At 43.8% G+C, this 26134-nt stretch overlaps 1 protein-coding gene across 3 annotated transcripts in view; it reads right to left on the bottom strand.

Moving 5' to 3' along the window:
* Positions 1–26134, bottom strand: part of RTTN (rotatin) — a 121473-nt gene that overhangs the window by 3246 nt on the left and 92093 nt on the right. For all 3 annotated transcript variants that reach the window (XR_009733208.1, XM_061399551.1, XM_061399552.1), the window contains exons 37-47: positions 25170–25260; positions 21885–22038; positions 19594–19731; positions 19065–19282; positions 18383–18488; positions 17326–17423; positions 15551–15628; positions 12041–12167; positions 10760–10962; positions 6385–6652; positions 305–408 (exon numbers count right to left, since the gene is read on the bottom strand). Coding sequence is in view for 2 of the 3 variants with exons in the window: in XM_061399551.1 (XP_061255535.1) it covers positions 305–408; positions 6385–6652; positions 10760–10962; positions 12041–12167; positions 15551–15628; positions 17326–17423; positions 18383–18488; positions 19065–19282; positions 19594–19731; positions 21885–22038; positions 25170–25260 (1585 nt within the window). In the remaining variant the exon portion in view is untranslated. The remainder of the gene's footprint in view (positions 1–304; positions 409–6384; positions 6653–10759; positions 10963–12040; positions 12168–15550; positions 15629–17325; positions 17424–18382; positions 18489–19064; positions 19283–19593; positions 19732–21884; positions 22039–25169; positions 25261–26134) is intronic.

The following is a 26134-nucleotide window of genomic DNA, read 5'->3' as shown; positions in this document are numbered from 1 at the left end:
TGGCTGGATGTCAAGATGAATTTCTCCTGGACACATCTTTTAGGAAAAATGATTCATACTAACACTGCATGAATATGGCAAATCTAGTTCTATTAACAAGGGAGAATTCACCCAAGAGAAACACTTGGGACTGAGGTGCCTCCTATGGAAATGGTAACATGAGAGATTTCAACCAATGGTTTACTAATGGTTTGAACGCACAAAGGCAACACTGTCTTTGACTTTTTTTCCCTTGCTGACACTCCTCTGATATCCCGAGAAGCTTGGCGTTTGCCCCCCAGGGACAATGATTTTAACAACTGACCTTCTGGTAATTGTGAACGAGAGCCCACAGTGCGGCTGCTCCAATCCTCTGAGCGTTTTGATTCTCACTTTCCAGACAGGCAGCGAGCACACTAATGACTTTCTCTAATAATAAACACACAAAAAGAAAGGGTCAGGCCCAGACAGTAGTATCAAATCTCAGACTAGTCGAAGATACCCACTTTTCACCCATCCAATACATACAAAGTTGGCAAAAACAATCTTTTACATCATGTGATATGTGGGAGGACCACCCTAAAACAAACTATTTTTAGAACAGGCGCAGAACCACAGAAGGCGTGGATGCTTAACTTTTTCGTCCCTAATTCAACGAAGCCACACCCCTTTAAAGACAACGACAGGGCAGAAATAAGCAATTACACAATGAGTTTATTAATGAACTCTTTGATCATAGCTGACATTTTCACATGCAGGAAAACAGAACTTGCTCTTAAGATAAATTATAAAGCCATTATACGAACATATCAATAGCAAGGGCTGCTATAAAAAAAAATCAAGAAATACCATATTAGCTAAGCCTTTTAAGAAAGGATTAAACATTTCAAAGGTATTTTTGTGTGTAGGTATGTGAGGTTATTTAAAGATATAACATATAAGATACACCCTCTTTGAGCAAAGCTAGCCAGAGTATGGAATCAAGACTTACAGATTATCTGCAGCAGCCTCCTCCTTTTAAAGTAGAGACGTCTAGCCCCAAGTAGACTGTCCAAGTGTTTCAGAGCAATACATGAATCCATTTTATTACTTAACTCTATCAAATTATTTTCCCTCTAAAATGAGTGATTTTTAAGACATAATGCATTCTTAGGGGTGAAACACTTGTTACTGGGAACTCTCTCCCTGTGCATGACTGAGGGCAGAGTCTGTGTAGAATCTGCTCACTGGAGAATATCCACAGTGCAAGTTTACTGTAGGGGCTCAATAAACTCTAGCTGGATGCAAGATACCATAATAAAAGCAAACAAGAAAGCCTCTTGATGAAGGTGAAAGTGGAGAGTGAAAAAGTTGGCTTAAAGCTCAACATTCAGAAAACGAAGATCATGGCATCTGGTCCCATCACTTCATGGGAAATAGATGGGGAAGCAGTGGAAACAGTGTCAGACTTTATTTTTGGGGGCTCCAAAATCACTGCAGATGGTGACTGCAGCCATGAAATTAAAAGACGCTTACTCCTTGGAAGGAAAGTTATGACCAACCTAGATAGCATATTCAAAAGCAGAGACATTACTTTGCCAACAAAGGTTCGTCTAGTCAAGGCTATGGTTTTTCCTGTGGTCATGTATGGATGTGAGAGTTGGACCGTGAAGAAGGCTGAGCGCCGAAGAATTGATGCTTTTGAACTGTGGTGTTGGAGAAGACTCTTGAGAGTCCCTTGGACTGCAAGGAGATCCAACCAGTCCATTCTGAAGGAGATCAGCCCTGGGATTTCTTTGGAAGGAATGATGCTAAAGCTGAAACTCCAGTACTTTGGCCACCTCATGTGAAGAGTTGACTCATTGGAAAAGACTCTGATGCTGGCAAGGATTGGGGGCAGGAGGAGAAGGGGACGACAGAGGATGAGATGGCTGGATGGCATCACTGACTCGATGGACATGAGTCTGAGTGAACTCCGGGAGTTGGTGATGGACAGGGAGGCCTGGTGTGCTGCGATTCATGGGGTCGCAAAGAGTCGGACACGACTGAGTGACTGATCTGATCTGATCTAGAATTTTTAAAGAAATTTTAAGAAATTTAAAATCTTCTATAGGAAAAAATAAATAAAAAGCTGCTCCATAAAGTGAACTCTGTGCAGTAAAGGGACAGACGGAGAGGAAGGGAGGTGTGGGCACTGCAACCTTCCCACCACCCACCCCCTCCTGCTTGACCACCTGCTCTGCGCTCTCTGCTTCTCCTGTACCATAACCTACAGGAGCCAGCCTACATAAATAGCTCTCTGGTGAAATTCATCATGGGAGGTCATTTCAGATGATGAAATTCATCATGGGAGGTGATGCGTGGCAGACTCTTAGGGAACAGCATCAACTGGGAGGCTGAGTTCTGTGTTCTCCATCTGAGTACCAGCCAGGGGCGTTTTCACACTTCGCAGCAAGCCCTCAGAACATATAACCTGTGGTCTATGTAAGCTGATACAACTCCTCTGACCGGTTACTATCACTTACATTTTTAAAAGAAAGTACATATACAGGACAATTCAGGTAGTGCCCCCTCTGATAATGAAAGTAGTTTAAAAAGAATTTTTTTTACTGTGAAATATAACATGCACACACACAAAAAGCATATAAAACATTTTTAAGTTTAACCAAGAGTTAGGCCGTGAACTCTCACAGAAACATATAGATAATCTCTTATTTGTACTTATCTGCTTGGAATTATCTGAGTCTCCTGGATCTGTGGATTAGTGTTTGATGAAAACAGTTCTTGAAATGTTTAGTGATTGCGGCCTCAAACACTTTCTTTCACTTCCCCTTTTCTGTGAGGACTTCACTGCACATGCAATCAGACTGCCCCAGTATGTCTACTCTGTCACTTAGCCTTTTTTTTTTTTCCTTAACCCTTTATTCTTTAATCCTTTTTCATCTTTTTTTAGCTCTCTGTGCTACATTCTGGAAATTGTTTCCTGATCTATCTTTGAATGCTTAAATTTTCTCCTCAACTACACCCAACTTGCTGCCAGACATGTATACTGAATTTTTAATTTTGGCTATTGAAGTTCTGTAACAGTCACCTGTCCAACAGAACTTCTCACAAGGATGGAAATATTTATATATCTGCAGTCTAATAAGATAGCCAATAGCCACCTGCAGCTAAGTGTGATAAATGAATTGCATATCTTAATTAATTTACACTTAAACACCTGTAAGGGGCTGACATTATCATACTCAATAGTGAAGTTCTGTTTGGTTCTTTTTTTCACATCTTTCAATTTTTTAGTTTCTCATTCCCTGCAAATACTTTCAAGCTTGTTGTTTACTTATCTAAATGTAGCATCACTAAAGTTGTTTTCAAATCTGTGTTTCACAATTCCTACATCTGAAGTCCAGGCAGGTAAGCTGGTGTTCTGCCCCTGCTGTTGCTGTTGCTCTTTCATGCTGCCATTTCCCTGACATGCCTGTTGCTGCTGCTGCTGCTGCTGCTAAGTCACTTCAGTTGTGTCCGACTCTGTGCGACCCCATAGACGGCAGCCCACCAGGCTCTGCCGTCCCTGGGATTCTCCAGGCAAGAACACTGGAGTGGGTTGCCATTTCCTTCTCCAGTGCATGAAAGTGAAAAGTGAAAGTGAAGTTGCTCAGTCATGTCCAACTCTTAGTGACGCCATGGACTGCAGCCTACCAGGCTCCTCCGTCCATGGGATTCTCCAGGCAAGAGTACTGAAGTGGGGTGCCACTGCCTTCTCCCCTGACATGCCTGGTCATCTTTAACTGTGAACTGGCTGATGCTTCTGAAAAAGTGTTTGTGGAGGTTCCCTGAGGCGTAGGATGAACCTGTCCTCCGCCCGTTAGAGGGCAGTTCAACTGAGGAGCAGCTCCCACCAACCCCATGGGCCGCTTGTCTGTGTGTCTCTGGGCTGAAGAGCTGTGAGGGGTCATCTGCGTGGCGCCTGTTTTTCTGTATCATTGCCTGGATGAGGCTCAGGGCACCAATTTAATTCTGATTCACCTTCTTCTTTGTGGCTCAGCTGGTAAAGAATCCACCTGCAATGAAGGAGATGTGGGTTCGATCCCTGGGTTAGCAAGATTCCCCTGGAGAAGGGAAAGGCTACCCACTCCAGTATTCTGGCCTGAAGAATTCCATGGACTGTACAGTCCATGCTGTCACAAAAAGTCAGACTCGACTGAGCAAATTTCACTTTTACCTTTTTCTAAGAGGTTAGCTCTTTGAGATTGCAGCTTAGTGTCTGCAGGATGGCCCGTAAGATCGAGAGTCTGTCCCCGAGGACCGTCCCCTTCCCATTTGGCACTCGTGGGCCAAAGCCCGAGCACACGGGCTGGCCAACGACCTCGGAGCAAAAGAGACTTCTCCAGACTTCTTACCGTCCTGGGCACAGACTGCCAATCAAAGTTGGCCTGGAAGTTTCCCACTATCTTCAGTTATTTGATTTTTTTAAGGTGAATTTTAATATATTTTACCTGGCATGTTTTTGTTTTGCTCAGAGGAGACCTGGTCCGACATGACCAGAAACAAGGCACCCTCTGGATCTGTTCACACAGCAGTCGAGCCCACTGCCCACTCCACTCCAGACCACCTAAACCTAAACTGGATGTTGACTGCTGCTAATCAGAGTCACGTGGTCTTGCCGGGAAGACCTTCCGGCCTCGTGACTCGGCCAAGCGCCTTCCTTCCTCTGGATCCCCAGGTGGAAATGGAGGCCGCGCCTGGGACATGTCACGGAGAAACTGCACAGTCACTGCCTCCCAGCCACCTTGGAGGCCCCTCATCTCACGTCTGTGGGGCTGGGGAGGCTCCTTCTTCAAGCTCATGGAGGAGAGAGAACACTGCTGATGCAAGTGAAATGCTTAAAAATAAATCCTGAGTAATCCAGAAATGGAAGATGCAGGCTTCTCTCCTTCAGATCTTCCTGACCTTCTCAATAACAAAAATGCAAAGAAGAAACGTCTTTGATCCCCAAAGAAGAAACGTATTCTGAAAAAGGTGATGCTACCAGGCGACCGCAGAGCGGGGCAGGCACCTCCCAGAGGCTCTCGCGTCCCATGAGGCAGGGTCCTACTGCCACCGTCATCTCAGCAACGTGAGGACAGGGGGGCACAGTGAGGGAGGGAGAGACCGGGAAACAAAGCCACCGACCCTCCCGTCGATCCCTCTCCGGGAAGCAGGTGACATTTTAATTCAGGTGAGTTAAAGGCTGGCCGAGCTTCTAGAATCTTTCCCTGAATTTCTAACAATTCAATAATTATCATCAGAAAAATAGAATCATGACTATACACAATAATGTAATCAGTTTTCTACTTGGGAAATACCACGTTTCGTAGAAAAACACTTCTAAGAAAAGATTAAGTGGAAGACATGAAAAGAGAATTAATACATCTGGAGCACCTATCACATTCCATAGACAGGGCTGGACACTTTATGTGTTAAAACTGATTTCTACCAAAGTCAGAAAGAAAGGGTTCTTTTGCAGATGAAGAAACTGGACCCAGAGAAGCAGCACCCGAGGGTGTGGCATCCAGCATCCGATACATGTGGTCTAGAGTCCACCTCCCCTCTATTTTTTTTTTTCTCGGGATAACACATCCCCTTATAAAACCTGAAATCACATACTCCTCACAGGAACAGCGTATGGCTGCAGAAACAGAGCACTCCATTTCTGTTTCAGAATTTCTGAGTCCTCACTGATCCTTGCCTCCCTGTCCTGAGGGCAGAGTGAGGTCGCTGTGGGGCTCCTGTCACCATGTGCTCGCGGGTCCTCAACTCTGCGGCCTGGTCACTCTCTTCATCTCACGTGCCCCCCGGGGGCCCACTCGTGACGGGCACGATCAGAGCTGCCCCGGGTACACACAGCGAAAGAGACAGAAACCGCCTGACTCGTGAGACCTTCTGCTCTAGTTCGGGCACAGGAGGAATGCACGGATGTACACTGAACACACAGCGTATCAGCTGGTGGTGACTCTCCAGAGGAAAATAAAACAGGGAAAGGAGGTAGAGAGAAAGAGGGTGGGGGAGGCAGGAGACGGGCATGGGGAGCACCAACCACGCGGACAGGCCATCTGGAAAGGCTCCAAGGGCGGGGCTGTGCCTGCCTAAAGGCACAAGAGTCAGAGGACCGGGAGGCTGGACGGGGGGGAAGGAGGGGCCCAAACTCTCCCAGGAGCTGCCTCCTGCGCCCAGTGTGGCCCTCGTGCGGTGACCCGTGAACGCCAGGCGAGAGTCATGCCCGATCCGTTCCCACAGCCTCCGCCTCCAGCAGAGCCTTGAACATGGCTGGTGCTGAATGACCACCAGGCGGACTGTTTATAAAACTACTCTGTTTTAACCTGAACGGAACGCTGTGTGGATAAGCACGTGTATCAGTGGATTCGTGCGGTGCACGAGGAGAAGACTCACCGTTAGCCAGGATCTTGGGCTTGTTGGCAGGACTGAAACAGATGTTATGGAAAATAAGAAGCGGGATGGAGAGGCTGCTCTTGTGCTTGAACCTGCTCATCTCCGTGAGCAGGTCTAGACAGCCGTCCAGCCGCAGGATCACCTGCTGCCCGTCTTCTTCGAAGGACATGTTCAGTAGCAGCTTCAGCCAGAGCACGCTCAGGTTACTCAGATGTTTGTTTCCCCCTTTCGGCAACGTCAGAGACAGAAAGTTCTGCAGGAAGTTACTCTGTGGATAAATGTGGAGAACGTTACTTTACTTTATCCGAGTCTTTCAGAATTACTTTCTTAGTCCCACAGAGATCAATTAGCCAGCATTCTGCTCCTGTTTTCCTTTAAATTAAAGAAACTTTAATTTCTCCTTCCTCCCAATACCTTCCCAATACTCCATCGACACTGTTTCCAAGTAGAAGTGAAAAAGTAAAGGAGAACAAAATAGTGCTCAAATTTTAATTCCTACTAATCAATCCCTGACGATGGATAAAGCAACTAGTCAACTCAGTTATTTAGGATTGATCATTCAGTTTGGGGACTGTTTCGGGCATCTTGGGTTTTTCTCTTCCTGTCTGCCTTCTGGAAATTTTGCTACTCATTGAGAGCTATCCTACAGGGAGGAGAAATAAACAAAACCCCAGTCAGTCTTGGACACCAGTTAATAACTGTGGTACTACCAAGGATATTTGAATCTTTATAGCTACAAGTGGTTTTTTTTTAATCTGTGGGTATATATTATACCCACTTTACCCAGCCGCTTTATCATCACTGAAGATTTCTCATGGCTACATGTCATTCTTGTAAACTTAGAGCAAAGACAGCTCCAGTACTTAACTGTAAGAGTCATTTCAACCTCCAAATAAAACCCCTTCCATAAACCACACCAAACCCCGGACTATGTGAAAGACAGTGACTTACTGCCTAGAATAATCTATATGCAACAGGAAAGAAAGCACAAAGGTGTCATCAGGAAGCAGCCTGGGCCAGCATGGGAACCAGTCAGACGAGCGTTTTGATCAGGGTACAGAAATAGGAACATTAACTTCCCCAACTCTCCAGGACACCCACGTCTCTTCCTGTTTAACAATCTACTCGGGCTTAGTTTTTGGGTTCCTCTACACCTGCTGCTGCTGCTAAGTCGCTTCAGTCGTGTCCGACTCCGTGCGACCCCATAGACGGCAGCCTGCCAGGCTCCGCCATCCCTGGGATTCTCCAGGCAAGAACACTGGAGTGGCTTGCCATTTCCATGTCCAATGCATGACAGTGAAAGGTGAAAGTGAAGTCGCTCAGTCATATCCAACTCTCCGAGACCCCATAGACTGCAGCCCACCAGGCTCCCCTGTCCATGGGATCCTCCAAGCAAGAGCACTGGAGTGGGGTGCCATTGCCTTCTCTATACCTACATCACGATTTTGGCTTGAATCTATAAAATAAATTTAGCACTTTTATGTAAAAGGACTCTGACTGTGAGAACAAAACAAGCTACAGGAGCCTTAGCCACGCTACCCAAGCACCAAGGAAACGGTCAAACTACATACACCCCGTGCTGTCCTGCAGCCATCACTCACGTCTGCTCCCCTCTCACCCAAACGAGGGCTGGTTAGATTCACCCCTTGCCTTTCCCACTCAGCCAGGTTCTGCCGTGACCTTGGAGACCTGGAGCTGACAACGGTGATAAAATACACAGCAGAGTCTTAAATCGCAAATAGGCTCTGGGTATTCCCCCTTTCTGCTGAGCCTAAAGACTTGTGAAGAACTCGCTGGCCAATGCAGGAGACACTAGAGATGCAGGTTCAATCCCTGGGTCAGGAAGATCCCCTGGAGTTGGAAATGGCAACCCATGCTAGTATTCTTGCCTGGAGAATCCCATGGACAGAGGAGCCCGGAGGGCTACAGTCCATGGAGTCGCAAAGAGTTAGACACGACTCAGAGACTGAGCATGCACACACACACACAAAGACCTTTTCAGATGACTTCCCACACTGATTAGGATGCAAAGAAATATGCCATGGTAGACGGATATTTTAGAATCTTAATTGTATAACAGCATTCGTGACATTTTCTGGTAACTAAACAAGTTACTGCTGCTGCTGCTGCTGCTGCTAAGTCACTTCAGTCGTGTCTGACTCTGTGCGACCCCACACACGGCAGCCCACCAGGCTCTGCCGTCCCTGGGATTCTCCAGGCAAGAACACTGGAGTGGGTTGCCATTTCCTTCTCCAACGCATGAAAGTGAAAAGTGAAAGTGAAGTCTCTCAGTTGTGTCTGACTCTTCGCGACCCCATGGATGGCAGCCTACCAGGCTCCTCCGTCCATGGGATTTTCCAGGCAAGAGTACTGGAGTGGGGTGTCATCGCCTTCTCCAAAACAAGAGTTAGGGGAGGTGTAACTGCAAGTGTCTAGGGCTCGTCATGACAGAGCAGCAGGGGGAAAACAACCTCACTGGCCCCTACCTGGAGTGGAGCCTGATCGCACTGATATCAGAATATGCTGAAGTTTAGCAGCCAGATCAGAGATTGGGAGTTGAAATACTTTAGAAAGCATTTTGTTTAACCTAAATATTCTTTGAGTGATGGAACTGAAAATAAGCACCAGTCAGTCACACGTCAGATCCGAGAGTAGCGCTTATGTTCCACTTGGAAATTCCTACTTCACTTCCTACCAACATGCTCTCCGTAAGGAAGTGGCAGAAAGCACTGTCCCCTCACCCCCAGGCTGCACTTTCACACATGTGCAAGGACGGCAACCACAAAAATTCAGTCCAGGAGAGTCATACACACATACACACACACAACCAGATATCCAGCCATGTGCTAGGAAATAAACAGCTAAGGCTGAAGCAGGAGGTCCTCGATTTGCATGGAGTGAACGTTCCCACCATGGCTGATTTCAAGATACCACGATGATGTCAGCTGGACTGCAAAATTGAAAATGATCAATGAGACTCATGAACCAATGCTGAGTTAGCACAACATATCACTGAGAAAAGATCTTTCTTTAGTAAGGCTCTTTATTTAGAGATTGTACTCAAAGTGTATTTTTTTTTTTGAGGGGGGTGGTTGGGGTGATGATACAATAGAGGAAAAGGGGGCTCAATTCTTATGAGAGCTGTCAACTTTTTCAATTTATCTTGGCCTTCATGTAAATGAAACAGAAACACTCAAATGCCTGTGTACTATTAAGTAACAATAACCTGTTCGTAATCAGATTTTAGGGATCTTCAAAACTAGGGATTCTGTTTATATACATCTAAATACAGTCTAACTGAACATGTGTAGCAGATTTTGTTTAAACCAGTCAGCCTCCTTTAAATAAGTGCCCTAAGTTAAAACCAGTGATAAGAATTCAAATTTTGGCACAGGAGTCCCAGAAGACTGAAAAACCACCTGTGTCTAAAGAAGTTAGGTCTAACCTGGGGAAAAAGGGCTGCAATTTCAAAAATCATTTGACAATGTCAACTGAACTGAAATTGTTACTTCTCAATTTGGTCTGTTTAAAGACCAATATATTACTTTTGGAATTCCCTTGTGGCTCAGACAGTAAAGAATCTGCCTGAAATGCGGGAGACCCAGGTTCGATCCCTGGTTTGGGAAGATCCCCTGAATGAGGGCATGGCAACACACTCCAGTATTCCTGCCTGGAGAATCCCCATTGACAGAGGAGCCTGGTGGGCTACAATCCAAGGGAACACAAAGAGTCAGACACGACAGAGCGACTAAGCACAGAACATATTACTCTTATGCTCTCTGACAGACGTAAGACAGCTGTCTTTCTAAAACTATCATTTTTGAGAGAAAGAAAATACAATCCAAAAGCTAAGAAGATAAATTAAAAGGAAACAATACAGTCATATTCTAGTTTCCGTCACTTTTCATGTATCAACAGGCTTTAAACAAAGTGAACCCTTCTAATCTCTTTACAATCCTTTAAAATAAAATGTTTGAAATCATAATGCTGCTGCTGCTGCTGCTGCTAAGTCACTTCAGTCATGTCTGACTCTGTGTGACCCCATAGACAGCAGCCCACCAGGCTCCCCTGTCCCTGGGATTCTCCAGGCAAGAATACTGGAGTGGGTTGCCATTTCCTTCTCCAATGCATAAAGGTGAAAAGTGAAAGTGAAGTCGCTCAGTCTTGTCCAACTCTGAGCGACCCCATGGACTGCAGCCTACTGGGCTCCTCCATCCATGGGATTTTCCAGGCAAGAGTACTAGAGTGGGGTGCCATCCCCTTCTCCATAAGTTTCCCTAAAAACTGAATTCTAGACTTTTCACACATGTCCTGGGTTGGAAAGGTATTTTACGGAGTCTCTTTTTTATGATAGGAAGGCAAGTGTAATACTCACTTTCTGAATTACCCCTTTACAGTCATGAGACAAGGCCAGGTTTGAAAGAATCATGAACACTGCCTGCTGAACAGCCGTGTTCTCTGGAGGCACCTGGGAAGCCATCTTCAGGATACACAGCATCAGGGAGCTGCCGGGGGCCCCTCGGTGTGCGGCTTGAACAGGATGCTGTCCATAACTTGACCAACAGAGGGAACTGCAACCTTCAAAAACAGCAGCCGTTACAAGGTGGCTCAGCTTCACACTTTGGTTCAACCACCTGAGTGGTGAGCTCATCCGTCTGTGGAAGGACTCGGTCATTAACCTGTCAACTGCAATTGCCCTAAAGGCTGGTGCTGGTGACCTAATGGACTGAGGGCCTGGCGATCTCAATACAGCACTGAAAGCACTGTGGCTCCTGCCTCCATTTTACAGAAGGAAAAAATCAAGGAATACGATAATCTGGGGCGGGGGCAGGGGGAGGACAAACGCCACCAGGACGGGAGGCTCCAGAGCGGAGGCCGAGGTCAGACTCTGAGGAGTAAGCCACCCTCAGCACAGCAGTGATGAGAGGGGCTGTGTACTGTCCCCAGTTCTGGTCCCTTCTGTCTTTTGATATTTGGAAAAGCCAACTGCTGAGCTGCTGAATGTTGCTAGACTTGCTGGTTAAACCTCAACTCTGTGTCCCTGAGTTTACATGGGAGATGCATACTGCCCACAGGCCCCCACTTTCCTTTCTTTTGCTCAGAGAGTGTTTTTCACAGCTTCTCCTCCCTTCCCAAGTCGTCACCTGCCTGCCTTTCTCACTCTCAGCTGTCGGCCACTAACAACAGGGCCCATGGGAGGCGCTCAATAAAACGCCTGTCAGAGGCATTAGAAAAAGAGGCACCCCAGTGACATCAACTGTCACCAAGCCACCCGACGCCAGGACCACCTGTTATCACACCAGTCTCCTGCTCTAGAATCTATAACAGCTTAACCTATACCTGGTTTTTAAGGTCTTCCATCACACTTTTCCCTCTCCCAATTCTATTAAATCCAGTGTTCTCCCGCGGTATCATCAGGACAGTTTCTCCCTCTGTGCCCTGAGCTGTCTGATGATTCTTCTATCTCATCAAACCATTCACTCTTATAATCCCTACAGGAAAGCATACCTCTAACCAACACACCCTCAAAATAAGTGGAAGAAACACTGCAAAATGTATATTCGTTTTTCTACCTTAACAACACTAGTATATTTAGTGTTGTTATATATACTAGACTTTAGTATATTACTGAAAGGCAGCATTGGGCTCAGTTTACCATTTGGGAAATTTGCGGTGTAGACACAAAGCAGCTGCAGCGCAACCTGCATCAGTGAGTCATCCATCAAGAGCCAAGGCCAGAGAGCGTGCAGGACGGGGGCCAGGTGAGCATCCAGAGCCGCCCCCTGTGCGGGAAGAGAGGCAGGCGGAGTTAGTCGGAATAATGAAAAGACAAACAAAAATCAAAGCCAGAAAATCTGCACCAACACAGGAGACAAAAACAAAATTCATTTTGTTCTGACTGCAGAACAGAATCCCGTGGACAGGTTCAGCACCCTGCAACCAGGACTGCCCTGACCATGAGCCCCCCAGTCTCAGGAATTCCCTCCAACACTGGGTGACCAGGATATGCAACTCAGGTAAGAAATGTAGAAAAACAGCTTCTGAACACGTACATTAAGCAACACAGTAATATCCTACAGCACTGAATGAGCCCTTGCAAATGCTGTGATACAGTTAAGAAAAGGGATTCTCTGGTTAAGGAAACATGCTGATCAACTCTGAGTCCTCCCTGCCTGCTCTTCTCCTGTGTGCACATACATACGTAATGTGTGTGGCCAGATAGATCAGAAGATCACTGCTTTTAAATGAGCTGAATATGGCAAAATCCAGTCAAAATATTATGCTATCTCAATAATTCTTAAGGAACTCAGTTTTTATTATGAAGATCACTGGGACAGTATTATGGATAAAATATAACTATTGGCAGCAAATGCAGCAATTTCTTCATGAACAGACTGACTAAGCAGTTTGTAGACCCATGCATGCACACACAGGTGGGCATTCGTTCAATGCCCTCACAACTTCACGGAGGAAGAGAGAGGCGAGTTGTTCCCAACGCTGTTCCCCTTGCTCCCCACTCTCCACAGGCCTGGAGGGCAGCCCCACAACCACAGTGGACGACCACGTTCGCTGTCTTGCGGAGAAGACAGAGCCAGGCAGGGATGAGCTCCTCTTCGACTCCACATGACTCATGTGGGTCTCCTCCCATCCCTCCTTCCCGCCTGGCAGGGAGGACCCGGAGTCCCTCTTCTGGCAGCACTGATCCGTCCATCTGTGTCCTGGAAAGAGCCTGCTGCCTCCTCAGGGCTCTGAGTCCATCTAGGAGGTCGTTTCTTCCTCTCTTTAATAACTCGTCCTCGATTTGCTCACTTCTGTCTATACTTAAGCACTACCTGTTAGAAAAGTCAACATATAGGCTAGCTTCCTTTACAGCTACATATTCTCAATTATAAATGCTGCTTTTCATAAGCGAGCTCTTGCTGTCATTTCCCAACCATTATTTAATCTTCAATTTCTTTTCTGAACTGATGATGCTGGTAAAATTGTTCCTACCTTTGTAGCTGTGAAACCCTCAGGCACTGTGGCATCTATTAAAGGCTCTTTTTTCTTCATTTTCATGCAGCCCTTCTATCCTTTATTACCTCCAAACTCTCCAGCACTCCTTACACAGTCTCATTTTTAAATAGTTGAATTTTCCGAGGATATGACCTAGGCTTTCACTACGTACTCTACTGGGAAATTTCAACAACAGTCATGGCTACAAACACCTCTATCCAGCGCTAACTCCTAAGACCCCCCAGTCTGTGCTGCTCCTCAGAGCCCCAGGCCCATGTGATCCACTGACTGCCGGCCGTTCTCCACCCCGATGTCCCACAGAGGGCAGACCCCACGTGAGCATCACTCACGGCTACATTCTGCTCGGTGACTCACGCCTACGTTACACTTGAGCCTGGAAGTTGTTCCACATGTCTTCATCAAGTCCGCCCCTCCCTCCCCGTTCTCCTCGTCACCTCTTGCCTGACCTGCACCGTCCCCCACCTCTAACCCTCAGTCCATCACCCTCCCCAGCCCTGGGCTCGTCCCAGCGTGAAAGCTCCTCGTTGTCACACGTTTACCGATATCAGGGTGGCATGGGCGTGGAGGACTTGCTGAGTCACCACAAGAGTGACCAACACTCAGTACTGGGAGTGTGTGACACCCCTCAGGTAAGTTGGAACAAGAAAAGAAATTAAGGCTTTCTGTCCCACAGAACTACATTTATCCTCAAGAGTCATCTGAATATTCTTCTTTAGACTTATTTGTTATTAAGCAACTTGGAAATGCACACGTGCTTTGACCTGTTCAGAGATTACACTTTCATAGCTGGCTAATGTGTTAAAAATGTGAGCACTACATTTATACCCAGTACCCAGGCCAGCATCTCGTGACTCTATAGGCAGATGCTACCCGGGAAGTGTGCCACAGTACTGCCTGAGTGACGTGTCGTGGATGAACACGAACTGCATCCAGCTGCAAGGACACCAGTAAATGTAGTAAGTGACATTACTAATGAAACATATCAATACTTAATTCCCATGGAATTGTTTTGAAATGTAAACTGTTAGGTATGTGTCCTGAGTAAATTATTTTATATGGCTTAAGGAATATGTGCTCCAAATGTTCATTTTCTAAGACATAGTATACTTTTTCCAGTTTTATCACAAGTAAAATAATGAAAGAGGTAATACTGAATAGCACATGGAACTCTGCTCAATATGATATGGCAGCCTGGATGGGAGGGGAGTTTGGGGGAGAATTGGATACAGGTATACGTATGGCTGAGTCCCTTCACTGTTCATCTGAAATTATCACAACACTGTGAATCAGGTATGCCCCAATACAAAATAAAAAGTTTAAAAAGAGGTAGGAAAATTTTTTTTTAAAAGAAAGCTTGCTTAAGTTATCTTTGACTTACTCATTTTCCACAGTGATTCTGTGTGGAGGTTAGTGCTTCAGAAGTGTCCCATCACTGACAAAGCAAATCAAAGTGTTCCAGACACTGTGTTCTGTGTAAGAGCCCCGATGGCTGTGTGAAATGACAGCACCAATGCTCAGAGACAGAGCAAAACATCTCAAGGGTCCCGACAGAGGGGCTGTGCCAGGGGTCCCGCGAGCGGCAGAGCCGGGACTGAAGACCCTGCCTGACACCAATACAGCAATACCATCTCCGCTCTGAAGCAGGAGACACCCTCGTCTTCTTTCCTGTGCGTAGGACACCCCCCCGTGGACCATCTCTGCTCTGAAGCAGGAGACACCCTCATCTTCTTTCCTGTGCGTAGGACACCTCCCCGTGGAGAAGTATCTGACAACTGCCTAGGCAGAAAAAAGTCCTGCCTAGAAGACATACACAGCCATTCACGCCATCTTAGTTAAAATTAAATTAAAAAAAAAAATGAAATGGCTAACAGTAGGAAAAAAGAGACTCAAGTTTGCTTTAGCTGCCTGAAGTCAAAGTTTCAGGAATAAAGTTAAAATGCTGACACGAACAAGAAATGTCATCCGGGTTGACAAACAACAGTAAGATTAGGTGCGTTCTTTTCTGAAATCAACGCTGAGCTTATGAACCAATCAACCATGCATCTAAGGAAACTTCAAAGAGCTTTCCAGTTGCCCTAATTATCTCATATGAAATTTAAACTGTTCCATAACAGCACTGCTTTCAAAACTGAGAAGTAGCTCTACTTACTTTACATTCTTCATTCTGATAAAGACAGTTTCTTAGGAGCTGCATGGCAATGCTTAATTCTTTAATAAAACCATCCTCCTGTTTAAACAAAAAGCAGTTGAAAGATGTGAACAACAATGGCATATTCCACTTTTGCATACAATAGTTCCTTCTCCCTTGGGTCACCGGACACCACAGCTATGCTCTTTCTGTGGCCCGACCACCACGGCTTGGAGGGGACTGACAGGCTAACGATCTCTGAAAGATGATCACGTCTCGAGAAGCACACCCACCACAAAAAAGCTATTTCTGTTCTATCAGGCACAGAGGGACTGAGATATATGATAAGCTCCATACTTCATCTTAACAAAGTAAAGCACATACTGCCTGGTTTTCAACCGTATCAGGTGTTGGCTGACTTTCTCAATGATGAGGCAAAGGCCCTTTGCACGAGAGGAAAAAGGAAAAGAGGCAAGAAAAGAAACTGACAAACATATAAGCACCTAGACCTATAAAATGATTAAATAAGGCTTTTTCTTGGTTTCTGATTAGGTGCAGTAGAAACAAGTCATTACACAGACGCTGTAATAATGGTCTTAGATATGTAGATATGTTTATAAACACACACACATTCATTTCCTCAATAAGCTTTTGTGGCAGATCTTTTTAACCATAATTATTATTATTAACCACTGCTATTATATAAAAACTGTTATTTTCAATAGTTGAGATATGGAAATAATCTAAAGGACTATTGACAGATGATGGATTAAAAAAATGTGGTGTATATATACAATGGAATATTAGCCAGCCACAAAAAAAAATCTTGCAATCTGCAACAACAGGGATGAATTTTGAGGGTATTATGCTAAGTTAAATAAGCCAGACAGAGAAAGACAAGTGCTACATGATTATACTCATATGTGGAATATTTAAAAAAACAAAAAACAAAAATAAATGAACAAACCAAACTAGACCCAAAAAACAAAAAACCACATAGACACAGAGACCAGAGGAGTGGTGACCAGGAAGGAAGGGATGAGGGGGAGGGCAAAAGTGGTAGAGGGAGTCAGCTGTTTGGTGATGGATGGAAACTAAATTTTTGGTGATGAGTAGGTATAGTATACACAGAAACAGATATCATGTAGTACAGATGAAACTGATATAATGTTATAAACCAAAGTTATTGCAATATAAAATACAGTTTTCTTAAAAACCTATGTTACATCAAGTTGACAGTGAACGTGCAGCTTGTCGTGAGTCCAGCAGACTCAGTGCTAAAGAGTCTCTGAGAGTCACCAAAGGAAATGAACTAATACTAGGAATACCAGTTCTGCAACTGCACAGACACAGGGCAAACAGTGGCTTTACCCATTACTGGTTCTGTGATTATTGTCATGAGTGAACAGTGGATAATAAACATGAAGTGTTCAGAACAGTGCCTGCCATATAGAAAACACTTAGTAAGTTATTCTATTTCTAGTGAACCTATGAAAGATATTCTTTCTGTAGAATAAAAATTTATCTTACACATCCCAAAAGGCTTAAAACAACAACATATTATATAAATCTCACTTAAAGATCTTCAAGTGAGAAATAAGGTGACACACACACACACACACACACACACACAAATAAATCCCAACGTAAACCTTCTAATGTAGAAATCCCATTAATTTATATGGCTGTACCTTTCCTCTAAAACACTCACTTCAACCAAACACGGGTGTCATTTATGAGCACAAGGACTCGAGAAATGGTCACCCCTGCCTCCCAGAGACTGAGAACTCAGTGACCTTTTTCCTCAGCGCTGCCCTCCCCGGCTTCAGAGAACCCAGGTTCAGCTGTGCATGAACGTGCTTCATCTGCTCCACGCAGCTGTCTACAAGATGGGCTGGAAGACAATGTCCAAAATAGTCAGAAAGATACTTTATTTCCAAATAAGTTAAAACTATATACAACAATCAAATTTCTCAAAAAAGTGATATTTTCTGTTTCTGACCAATTCTATTTTCACATTTTCAGTGAGACATTAATGAACAAGAGGATAAAAACACAAGAGAACTACAATGCTAAAACCCGCTTGTTTTTAACTTATTACTACTCTTTGCACATCTCATCTATGTTGGAGGCATGTGGAGTTTCAGTAGCAAAGTTACAACTGAAATTAGTGGACTTGATATTCTCTTTCATGTCAAACACCTGTGTTCCCTGAATCTGGATGAGAAATTACAACACTTCAGGGGGAAATTGATATGAAAATATAGGCTCATCTAATACGGTTGTTATTCCTATCGAAACTACATGTTTTCTTTGTGTGTGCAATATGTGCTTGTGGTTAACATGTGATTATCATGAAACTGAGTGATACGTTACATTAAAAAACTTCTCTAAGATTTAATAGATTCTCTAGAGAAAGACTCATCACACAAACAGTAGTCCACATGTGTAATCTTATTTTAAAAGAAATGCGTGTCTGGACTTCCTCCCCATTTAGGCCGCCACAGAGGGCTGAGGGGCACTTCCTGTGCCGTGCAGCCGGTCCTCCCTAGCTGTCTGTCTGTACACGGTGGTGTACATGTGTCAGTCCCGTCTCCTAGTTCTTCCCACCCTCCGCCCTCCCTTGGTATCCACACGTTTGTTCTCTACATTGGTGTCCCTATTTCTGCTTTGCAAATAAAACTATGAAATGCACAGAAATTTTTTTAAAAAGCAAAGCATGTTTACTATGTTTCTGTATGGGGGGGGAAATTATTCTTTTTAGTGACACTAAGATTTTAAGTTCTTTACACCTAAAATAAACATGCAGTAAAATATACAAATTAAAAACAGCTGAGGTGTCAGGTGGCTCACCCTTCAGCGCATGTCTCTGTGCTCTTCTGCTGACGGCCAGAAGCGACATCAGTGCGTTCGCAGCGACCCTCTTCAGGACATCTTTGGAGGTTTTCCCCTCATAGCACTGCAAAGAATGCAAATCAAACTGCCTTCGAGAAAAACTTAGGCTGGAGCAAAACACTTGTGAATTAAAAGATGTGTTCTACTTAAGAGCTATCATTAGTTTTCAACTGCCTCATGAAATCCACTAGAATTTGATAAATCATTAAGATTTGAGAATGTTCTGTGTGGATGAGACTGAATAAGACATTTATAACACAGAGAAGACCGAAAATCATTCTCAAAGACTAACCTCTAAAGAAAAAAGCTATGTTGAATATTAACATACAGCAAGTTTAAGCACTTAATCCAATTCACAGGGGAATATATATATATATATATATATATGAATATATATATATATATATATATATATATACACACACACACACACACACACACACGTAATTTATTTAAAAGGCCTCTTAGAAAACAGAAGAATTGGAGAATGATTATCAAATTCCTTTCTTCCATTATTTAAATGGTCGTAATAAGCATTGTTTTTTAATTCGAATGACTGAATAAAATTCTTACAAGACCAAGACTGAAAGTCAATTATTTAAAAACTAAACCAAATTTTAAAAAATCAAGAAACATTAACCTGAAGAATGACTTCAGTAAGTCGTTCTAGTGAGTTCTGACTTTCCTGGGTTTTGTCAAGAAGTGAAGCCACTGTTGGACTGTGGCATAAGCTTGTTTTCTCCTCATCCTGGAGACGCCTTTTTGCTTCTTCGGTCAAGAGAACAGAAAGGAACTGCAGGCTGGCGGTGTACAGAGCAGGGCTTGTGGTAGACAAACGCGCACACCTGCAGAATGTATCTGAAAGACAGTTTCATGTGTAAACGACTGGAAACATCTTCAAAATTAAAGAAGTCAGTCAAATTTATTTGAGTAACAAAGTTTATAGGTTTTTTAATCCTAATGAACTTTATTAGCACAACAATAACTGCAGTGTTTAAAGGTAAATTAAATAGTACCAAGACAACCTATTGATCAAGAAATTGATTTCATTTTCATTTTGTTCTTTTCACATAGGTTCCTGTTTATAAGAATGTGAGTGTGTGTAAATAAGGGATTATCTTAATTTTATAAGCAAAAACACCCTGAGCCCAGCAAGACCATCTCCTTACCGATCAACGCTGTCCAAGACCGGGCCAGACCCAGGGTAACATATGGGAAAGAGGCAGGGCCAGCTCGCCTCAGCAGTGCGGCCAGAAGGTTGAACAGATGAGTCCATGTCTGATAAAAAGCTGACCTTAACTCTACATCTGTAAAAAACATCAATCAAAATGTTTCGACTTATTAACACAAAGAAGAAAAAGAACCTTTTGAAAAATAAACCTCACCAAGACACTTTACTACACAACGTAAAAATCACCTCTTGCTCCCTGGGGTGGGTCTCACCCTATTCTCCATAGAGAACGCATGGTATAACCTCGCTAGCTCATTGGACGTCACTGCCACTTGTCAAACTTGCATGTAAGTAACTATTTCTGCTTTATTGACTATGCCAAAGCCTTTGACTGTGTGGATCACAATAAACTGTGGAAAATTCTGAAAGAGATGGGAATACCAGACCACCTGATCTGCCTCTTGAGAAATCTGTATGCAGGTCAGGAAGCAACAGTTAGAACTGGACATGGAACAACACACTGGTTCCAAATAGGAAAAGGAGTACGTCAAGGCTGTATATTGTCACCCTGTTTATTTAACTTATATGCAGAGTACATCATGAGAAACGCTGGACTGGAAGAAACACAAGCTGGAATCAAGACTGCCGGGAGAAATATCAATAACCTCAGATATGCAGATGACACCACCCTTATGGCAGAAAGTGAAGAGGCACTAAAAAGCCTCTTGATGAAAGTGAAAGTGGAGGGTGAAAAAGTTGGCTTAAAGCTCAACATTCAGAAAATGAAGATCATGGCATCCGGTCCCACCACTTCATGGGAAACAGATGGGGAAACAGTGGAAACAGTGGCAGACTTTATTTTTTTGGGCTCCAAAATCACTGCAGATGGTGACTGCAGCCATGAAATTAAAAGACGCTTACTCCTTGGAAGGAAAGTTATGACCAACCTAGATAGCATATTCAAAAGCAGAGACATTACTTTGCCAACAAAGGTCCATCTAGTCAAGGCTATGGTTTTTCCTGTGGTCATGTATGGATGTGAGAGTTGGACTGTGAAGAAGGCTGAGCGCCGAAGAATTGATGTTTTTGAACTGTGGTGTTGGAGAAGACTCTTGAGAGTCCCCTGGACTGCAAGGAGATCCAACCAGTCCATTCTGAAGGAGATCAGCCCTGGGATTTCTTTGGAAGGAATGATGCTAAAGCTGAAATTCTAGTACTTTGGCCACCTCATGCGAAGAGTTGACTCATTGGAAAAGACTCTGATGCTGGGAGGGATTGGGGGCAGGAGGAGAAGGGGACGACAGAGGATGAGATGGCTGGATGGCATCACTGACTCGATGGACGTGAGTCTGGGTGAACTCCGGGAGTTGGTGATGGACAGGGAGGCCTGGCGTGCTGCGATTCATGGTGTTGCAAAGAGTCGGACACGACTGAGCGACTGAACTGAATTGAACTGAACTACTGCTCCCCTAGCACTGGGTGACGCAATGCTGATGAGACTCTGCAGACTGCCTTTGCTGGGCATTGTAAACCACTTCACCTACCAGACCCAAAACCTGCAAAGCGATAAACGCAAAGGACTAAACAAGAATGAGCTAATGGGCAAAGAGAATTACCAAACGAATGATTACTTCATTATAAACTCTTTCAGACAACTATCATATTTTAATTTTGATAAAGAAGTTACGTTGCTTTAGTTTTCCCCACTACTAAGCTCTATATTCAGCATTTCATTAGAGCATATTTTTTAAGAATTGCAGACCTTTGGAGATTTCTGATATTATATTCTGGACTTGCCTATACTTGTTATTTAGCCATAGCTTATAAGAATAATTAACACCTAACACTCACTGTACTTTATAACATTACATAAAGAACTTTACCCTCATTTAAAATGACAGCACAGGGGAACGGCCCTTCACTATACTGCGTACTTGCCTCAAACGGTCTCCTGGAGCCACTTAAAATATCCAACCTGTAAGACACTTTATGAAAAGTCTTCCAAAAACACTAGCAAAGAACAACCCAAAATGTGACCTTGATCTGAATACTTGGTGCAAAGTTAAGACTTTTTCCTCAGTATTATTTACTGTCCTTCTAAACCAAAAAAAAAAAAAAATTAAAAATAAAGCTCACTGTGGAGGGAGGTGGGAGGGGGGTTCAGGATAGGGAACACATATACACCCATGGTTGATTCATGTCAATGTATGGCAAAAACCACTACAATATTATAAAGTAATTAGCCTCCAATTAAAATAATTAATTTAAAAATAAATAAATAAAGCTCACCTAATATATCTTTGGTGCATAGGGTGAGAACTCGGATGATGTTTGGGATAAGAGGTTTCAGAAGCTCATCCTGAATCACAAGGTCGGGATCCACCAATAAACATGACTGCAGGAGCCGGGATAAGGAGGACAAGTATTCCAGGAGAAAGGACACCTGCCCGAGAGAGGAGATACAGTAAAAACAGAGCACATCATACGAAAAGCCCATCTCAGTGACGAAGTATCACTTCTTTATAATACAAGTTAATAAAAAGTCATAAAATATTCATCATAATTTTGAAAGACCTAAAACAAACGCACAGCAGACAAAGCATTATTTTTCTCATAAGCATGTCACTAACGGTCACATTAACAGTGTCAACTATAATTATACCAAACAAAACATCGTTTTCAAAGCCAAATTCTGAATTCTATTTACAGAGTTTAGAAAGTCTTTATGGTTTTCAAATAGCTAAACTGTGGAGTCAAAATTCTGGAAGAAGCAAAAAAAGCAATCCAAAGCTCTACAATTCTGTAAAGAAAGATTATAACATATTCTTCAAGGTATACAATTGAGGGGTAGGAGAAGTCAGCCTAACAGCCTAGTGATCATTACAAATAAAATGAAAACATGTCTGATTTTGCCCTCAACTATCCTTCAGCATAAAAATACTATTCTTAGTTTTAAAAGAACAATTAAATCCTCCCTAAAATTACCAATAAAACCACCTTTGGAATGTTGCTTGATACTAATACTATAAGAAGTATTAATGGGCAAAAATACTGGAAAAAAAAAAAAAATTCTCTGGGTATGTAATAAGAAAGAACAAACTGTGATGACTTCTCTCTCCACCATGCCCAGGCAATGCAACAGTCCATAGAAATGAACTTCACAGACACATTCCAATGCCTCTCTTTTTGTACCTGTGTGCACACACACACACTCACAGTTTTTCCTCCAAAGTTACTGTAAGAGTCAGGGACTGCCAGGCATTTGTTGGGGCGTAAGTACCTACAGGGCTTCCCTCGTAACTCAGTAGTAAAGAATCCACCTGTCAATGCAGGAGACACAGGTTTGCTCCCTGGGTCAGGAAGATCCCCTGGAGGAGGAAATGGCAACCCACTCCAGTATTCTTGCCTGGAAAATCCCATGGACAGAGGAGCCTGGCAGGCGATAGTCCACAGCTTTGCAATAGATGCAGATACAACTCAGCGACTAAACAACACCATAAAGTGCCTCTATGGTGAATGGCGTCAGACTACTTCCAAAGAGTTCTTCTGTCCTACTTCTCTGGATGAAAGGTACTCCCTTTATCTAATCTGTGGACACATTTTACATAAAAGTACAGGTGGCTCTACATTTTTCCTGTCGGGTGAAATGCAAGCAGTTTGTGAAATTTAATTTCCTTGTCGCTGTGAAGTACTTCCTGACCCCTTGCTAGGCCACACCACAGCAGTTACAGTGAATCTGCCCTCTGGGTGTGTACTGTGACCGTGAACAGACAATCCAAGGGAGGGGAGAGCCTGCAGGAAGCCTGAGCGAGAACACCTGAGCTGTCAGATTCTCCTGTGAACTACAATATTGAAGATGCAATCAGCTACCTGTAGGATAGTCCATAAAGTAACTTTTTTTCTTATGTTTGAAACTCTTTAAAAAAAAAAAAAAGCCCAACCAAGCGACCCCCAGCTTCAGCACCTCATGTCTCTGTCCCCCATAGAGCTCCGCTGCACGCTCTGCCTCGCCACCACAGCCTGTCTCCTCAGCTCTGCTCACATCTCACCTTGATGAGGCTTTTTCTGAGGTCTCACCCATCCTCACTGATTCTTTATATTCGTCTCCACCTGATAAAACCTGTAACTGTTATTCCCGTTCTGAGGATCCAGGCTCTGTGGGCAGGGGCATGCCTGCTCTGTTCACAGAGGCATCACTAGTGCCTACAGCACAATACAGTGGGCTGTATGTTCCAGAGTTTTCTGGAATGAATGAATCATCTTATTAAGGACAAAAAGGGAAGAAGCAGTCAGTCTACACAGGCCACATAGTGCAAGAGTAAGACTGTGAATTCCAGAAGCAGCCTGCACGGGCTGGAATCCTGGCCCTGCCTCCCACTGTGGGAGCCATCCTGGGCAAGCTCTCCATCTCTGGGCTCGTCGTTTCTTTTATAAAACAGGCACTAATGGCACTTCCACCTTCACGGAGCCCTGGATGCTCTGGCCTCATCTCCCCCTTGCAGACTCTGCTCCAGCCGCTCCGTGCTGTTTCCTGAATAGGGCAACTCTCAGGGGCCCCGCGAGGCCCCATGGACTGGCTTCCTCACTCACTTCAGGCCACACATCACTGTCTGAAAGCCTCTCCCTGAGCACCTGACACAGAAAAGCCCTGCCCTGCCAGCTCTGACACTACTTCCTGTCCCTCCTTTAGTTTTTCTTCTTAGATGTCTATCTAAGACATCATCAGGCATATATATATTTGATCACTATCTATACTCCCAACTTGAGGGGAAGGTTCTCTGCTGTATTCATTTAGGGAAGATCCTGCTACTCGGTAGGCCCCCAATAAAGATATGCTGGATGGACAGGAAGAAAAATGGAGGTGATGGCCAATACGCAAACAAGCACACTCACAAGTGGAAGTGCTGCACTGGGCCAGTGTTTGGAAGATGATATACAGTGGTACCCAGCCTTGTGGGACGTGGTCTGCCTTACGCAGAAAGCTTGAAGAAGACATCACAGAGCAAGAGACACTGGTCTGGCCCACCTTTATTATCTCTCACCCCAAACAAATCTTGTGGCCCTTTTTAAAAATCTGATCTTAAGATATCATCTCTATTAGCAACAACTTCACTAAATATCTGTGAAGAAACAAACATAAATTTCTCCTTATTAAACTGGGCTTTGAAAATACACAGAATTTACTAAGTATTTCTACAACTTTAATTTAGGTAGAAATAACAGAGATATCCTAAAATCACAGAGGGGGAAGGTGGGCTATACAATGAACATTCCCCTTTGTCTAACACAGTGCTCAAAGGTACCCAGATCCTTGATGAAATATGTCCAGCTGGCTAATGATGGAACCAGGCATAGAATCTAGGACTTTAAACCTTTCACTGCTCTTTACTACCATTCAGAGATGTCTCCGGTTGAAATATTAAGTAACCTATTTCAAATAACCTCATCATACCATGTATACCCTAAGAGACTTTCACTCCTCTCCTGTGGTATGTCCTCCAGAACTTCTGTTTTTGGCACTGAAGGCTACAGAAACGCACACAGACGAGGTGAGAGGGAGACGTGGGCGCTCACCTGAGCCTGAGTGTGTTCAGCAGGAAGAGACGTAGGCAGCAAGGCCCGGAGCTCCTGGACACTTGTCTCTAGGAGGGTGGCAACTGCGATGCTGTGAAGGAAGAAAAAAGCACCCTTCAGACCATCGGGATGCTTGTTACTGAAGACAAACAAATCAGAATTTACAGTTTGGATATAACCATGAACAGAACTCAAGAAAAGGGATTTTTATGAAATGAAGGAAATAAATGTTTATAAAAAGTTTCCCTAAAATATTTCAGAACATGGGAAAAGATATCATCAACTAAATGTCAGAAACCAAGAATTCTAAGGAAAATATATAATGAAACCTATTACAAGCAGAATATAATAAAGTCCTTTCAGAAGGAAAAGACAAACAAGAGAAAGAGCTTGGTGCTTATGTCCCTATTTAAAATAGGAAAAACACTTTCGAGGAAGTAAGTTCTGATTTAGAAAGTAAAAACCAAAAAAAAAGAAAAAAAAAACAGCAAAAAAATTTAAGTCAGAAATAACAAGGATGGAAATATAAGCCTTTCCTATAAGATTCTTTAATACCTCTGTGCCCTCAACGTCACGACAGACTCTTAACAGACTCTGCAGAAGCAAAAATATTCCTAACACTCCATTTTGACCATTTTTGAGATAGGAAACATTCAAGAAGGAAAGACAATCACCTAGCAGTTTCGTTTTCCAACTCTAGTAGGACAAGAAATGTAAACAGACCAAAGTCTCATCTTGCTGCCTACTATAAAGGGTAGAGTAAAGAAACGGACACCACTGAGAAAGTGAAGCACCACAGACGTCTTTCTCTTGAGACTGCTCTTATCCCAAAAAGAAAGAGAAAGCGCTGTGCTTTGGCAAAGAGAAGGAAGACAATTCAGAGAGTGGATGTTCAAAGGGCAGAAACAGAGAGAAATGCAAATGAACAGGAGGTGGGTATACGTGGCTGGAATAAGCAGGATGTC

Source organism: Bos javanicus, chromosome 24 (assembly GCF_032452875.1).
Source record: "Bos javanicus breed banteng chromosome 24, ARS-OSU_banteng_1.0, whole genome shotgun sequence".
NCBI classification, from domain to species: domain Eukaryota; kingdom Metazoa; phylum Chordata; class Mammalia; order Artiodactyla; family Bovidae; genus Bos; species Bos javanicus.
Note: the sequence above shows the minus strand (reverse complement) of the source record. Positions and strands in the feature narration are given on the sequence as shown.